Source organism: Lichenostomus cassidix, chromosome 4 (genome assembly GCF_008360975.1).
Source record: "Lichenostomus cassidix isolate B80296 chromosome 4, HeHo_3.0, whole genome shotgun sequence".
Lineage (NCBI taxonomy): Eukaryota > Metazoa > Chordata > Aves > Passeriformes > Meliphagidae > Lichenostomus > Lichenostomus cassidix.
In genome coordinates, this window is record NC_139484.1 from 37,457,180 (window position 1) to 37,461,525 (window position 4,346).

The 4,346-nt window shown below is 44.4% G+C and overlaps 1 protein-coding gene across 1 annotated transcript; it reads left to right on the plus strand.

Moving 5' to 3' along the window:
• Nucleotides 1-1,773: 1,773 nt before the first annotated feature.
• Nucleotides 1,774-3,864, plus strand: LOC146438268 (MLV-related proviral Env polyprotein-like). Its single transcript, XM_085059871.1, has one exon. It carries the CDS (start codon nucleotides 1,774-1,776, stop codon nucleotides 3,862-3,864), a length of 2,091 nt encoding a protein of 696 aa, XP_084915997.1.
• Nucleotides 3,865-4,346: the final 482 nt, after the last annotated feature.

The following is a 4,346-nucleotide window of genomic DNA, read 5'->3' on the forward strand; positions in this document are numbered from 1 at the left end:
AGATCAGGGTACGCTATAGTAGGAGGTAGTGATTTACACATCATCGAATCGGGACCCCTGGACCCCTCCTGGTCGGCCCAAGCGTGTGAACTATACGCCCTCTTGAGGGCCCTAACTCTACTGACTGATAAAGAAGGGACCATTTATACCGATTCAAAGTACAGTTATGGGAAGGTACATACCTTTGGGAAGGTTTGGGAAGAAAGGGGGCTGAGGAACTCACAAGGGAAAGATTTAATACATCCCCAATTAATCCAAGAAGTATTGAAAGCATTGAGAAAACCTTCACGTCTAGCGGTCGTCCATACTTAGGGACACCAAAAAGGGCTAGGAAGGTATAAATACGTCCTAGTCTTGGTAGATCATCTCACACACTACATAGAAGCAAACACTACATAGAAGCAAACACTACATAGAAGCAAACACTACATAGAAGCAAACACTACATGGAAGCACACACTACATGGAAGCCTCTCCTACCACTCGAACCACTGCCCAAGCAGTAGTAAAGATATTGCTCGAACACGTAGTACCCCGGTATGGCGTTCCAGAAGCAGTAGATATTCATCAGAGGCCCTGGGACTCCGATGGGAACAACATACTCTCTGGCACCCACAGAGCTCTGGCAAAGTAGAAAGAATGAATGCTGAAATAAAGAAGCATTTAGCTAAGTTAACTATAGAAACTGGACTCCCATGGATCAAATGTTTACCCTTAGCCCTTTTACATATCAGAACCCAACCCAGGGTAGATATTGGCATCTCCCCCTTTGAAACGTTACGAAAAACTATATTTGTCAATTGGCAAAATATAAAAAGGATCTATGGGAAAAAGGGGTACTAACACAACGACCCCCACTAAATATTTCTTTACATCAGATCGAGCCTGGCGATTGGGTACTCATAAGAACCTGGAAAGAAATTCCCCTGCAGCCACGGTGGGACGGACCCTTCCAAGTTCTGCTAACCACCCATACTGCGATTCGAACAGCAGAACGTGGATGGACTCATGCAAGTTGTGTAAAAAGACCGGTTGATCTACCAAAAGAGTAGAAAGTGACTGGAGCACCTAGAGATTTGCGCCTTAAGATCTCTAAGCAGTAAATGGACGAGTGGCAGCATTGCACCTCCTTGCCAGGCTGCGTCCGTCCGGGGTGCCAACCCATAAAGAAGTGGTGTTCAGGGTGGGAAAACGCTTATATAACCTGCAAATTCCCTGGGACGGAAGTAACCTTACCCCCTGCAATTTCCCTGAAGCTTAGAAACCACCCCACAAGCTTACCTAGAGATAGGTTGGGACACGTATACAATTGTGATGTACGCATAATATGTGCTGAGGATTCTTGCCGCCTTTGTTATCCATTTATTTGCTATCGCTGTATAGTATGTCAGGAGAAATGGTGGACCCATTGTTATGAAGGTCGATCTCCATCAGGAATTTGTAGACAGTGTTGGGTGTTACAACGTAGCCAAACTGAGGGGCTCCTAAAATTCTTAACAGCTCGGGGTGATATCACCTTTGATAGTGAAAGGTGGTGGGAAATTTATGCTTACGGAATTAACCCATCATACTATTGTTATCATCCAAATGAGCAACAGCCCTTTGTAATCCAAATTGTAGAGGGTCTCTGTCGCCAAAAGGTACCTGCTATCTGCTGCCGAGCGCCTGCCGTCAAGGCACAAAAGTGGCCGGCTCTCCTAGCCAGAGCTGCTAGGTGCGTGGGAAAACCGTGTCAGGAATCTTGCCTCAAGTACTATTCTTGCTGCCGAGAAGATGGCTTACCCCGTGGCTTGCAGCAACCAAGTCGACGGGCGAGGCAGAGGAATAAGAAAAGAGGGGGACCTGCAAACCCAGAAGCCGAGGCAGCAGAAAAAGCAGGAAGACAGGTACGAGACCCAGAAAATCGGGCCTGGGACCAAAGGATTATGGAAAAAGAAATGCCCAGAGAATGGGAATAAAATAAACGGCCTCCATAATAGGCGGGGAAACTACTATCTCCCATTAACACTGCTTGCATTACATATGTTATGCTCCAATGGGGTAGCCAGTGTTGTAACCACACATCAACCCTTTAAATGGACACTGGTAAATTGGGAAAATCAGAAAACAATTCAAACTCAAACTGTCCCTGGAGCGCCAAGCTTTAATGTAACCTCATGTGACCTGATTAATTATCCAACCTGTTATGATTCAGAGCTCCGAGCAAAGGGCTGGGTGGGACCCCGAGGCTACTATATGTGCCCCAGCACTGCACCAGGACGTAGTTACTGTAACTCTCCAAACTCATATTACTGTGCCTATTGGGGTTGTGAAACGATTGCTTATGCCTGGGCACCCGGAGGAGGAACAGATCCATTTATCAAGGTAGGGTGGGGTCCATATGGATGCACTCCACCTACTTATGATTCGCAGGGGGTCTCACCAAATGGAAACTGTAAATATATATACATCAATGTGACAAAACCCGAGGATTTAGGGTGGATGGTAGGTAAAACCTGGGGAGTGAAGCTCTGGTTTCCAGGACCTAGAGTAGATCCTGGGGGGCTCTTCTACATTAAAAAGGAACCTGTCCCACGGACTCCCGTCCAAGTAGGGCCAAGTCAAGAATTGCCCCAGGATAAAACAAGATCCCCCGTTGTATCACCAACTCCCACTGACATGAGCCCCACCTATTTAAGCTTGCCACCTACAAGAATACCAGACACATCAATAAGTAATACCCTGTGGAAAATGCTCAATGCTAGCTTCAACCTCCTTAACCGAACCCATCCAAAATTCGTTAACGAATGCTGGTTATGTTATAGTGTGAAACCTCCGTATTATGAGGCTATAGCTGTCACAGGGAATTATACAATAAAACAAGATTTAAACCCATCTGAATGTAATTGGGAAAATACGGAAGAACAAAGTCCAGGGATAACCCTAACCAGCATAACGGGACAGGGCACCTGTGTGGGAAATGTACCAGTAAATAAAAGAAACATATGCAATACTACCTTGGTAAGCCCAAGTCAGCACTCAGGATGGCTAATCCCAGCACCCAATGCCAAGTGGGTATGCAACACCTTGGGAGTTACCCCTTGTATATCAGTTAGACTATTTAACTTTACCAGTGATTACTGCATACAAGTGCTGATAGTACCAAAAATCCTATATCACCCTATGGACTTTGTGTTGAACTGGTACAAGACTACTGAACATCATATCATGCGGAGAGAACCTTTTACGGCTTTAACAATAGCTGTCCTCCTTACTGTGGGAGGTGTGGGAGCAGGCACAGGTATAGCATCTCTCACGTTACAGAGTAAACATTTACAGGAACTCAGGTTAGCAGTAGATGAGGATATCCTAAAATTGGAAAAGTCAATAAACGCTTTAGCCAAATCAGTAAGATCATTGTCAGAAGTCGTACTACAAAATAGAAAGGGGCTTGATATTCAGTTTATGCAACAGGGAGGGCTATGTGTAGCCCTAAAAGAAGAATGTTGCACATATGTAGACCACACTGGAGTTGCAATAGACACCTTGGCAGAATTAAAGAAACAAATAGAAAGGCGAAGAAGGGATTACGAACAAAACAGTAGTTGGTATGAAACATGGTTCAATCAATCTCCCTGGTTCACCACCTTATTGTCCACTATTGCAGGACCCTTAATACTATTTATCCTAGTACTGACCTTTGGGCCATGCATCTTTAACCGCTTAATCGCTATTGTGAAAAATCGCTTGGAAGCCGCTCATTTAATGCTTTTACAAACAAAGTATGAGAAATTAGATGATGACCCTGAAACAAATAGTTTACTATGGTGTGAGCAAGAATTAAAAAGGTTCAATGAACAAATCAACAACAGTGCCAAGACCTGAAGGGGGGATTGTTATAAAGAGTTGATTGTTCATTGGAACCATTAATCCCCTAAAAAGGATTTTTAACCGGAGTAGAAGACCCTGCTAACAATTATGTACTAGTTATTTTCCACAGGAAGATCTCAGCTACAAGATTGCAAAACAGCACCCCCTCTTCTGCAACGATTGCAAAAGCGGCAACCTTTCCTCCATAACGAAATATGCCTCATCTGCCTAACGACAGCCAAGACATGCGCAGAGTACAGCTCAAAACGGGAAGTTAGACAACTTAAAAGAGCACAAGACGCTCGACTGGGCGGGCGACAATAGGCGGAACTGTGCTTCCCCTGTCGACCCCAGCGCTGCTTTATCCTATCCTTTTGCTTGCTGTAATCAATAAATTTTGTAATTGAACTCAGACCGATTGGCGTGGTCTCTCTATTGATAACACTTACTGTCTTAAACCAAGATTTATCAGAGAAAGGATAGAAAGAAAAAAAAAA

Excerpts from the sequence above, each read along its gene's own strand:
- LOC146438268 (XM_085059871.1), top strand. The coding sequence starts at position 1,774 with ATGGCTTACCCCGTGGCTTGCAGCAACCAAGTCGACGGGCGAGGCAGA.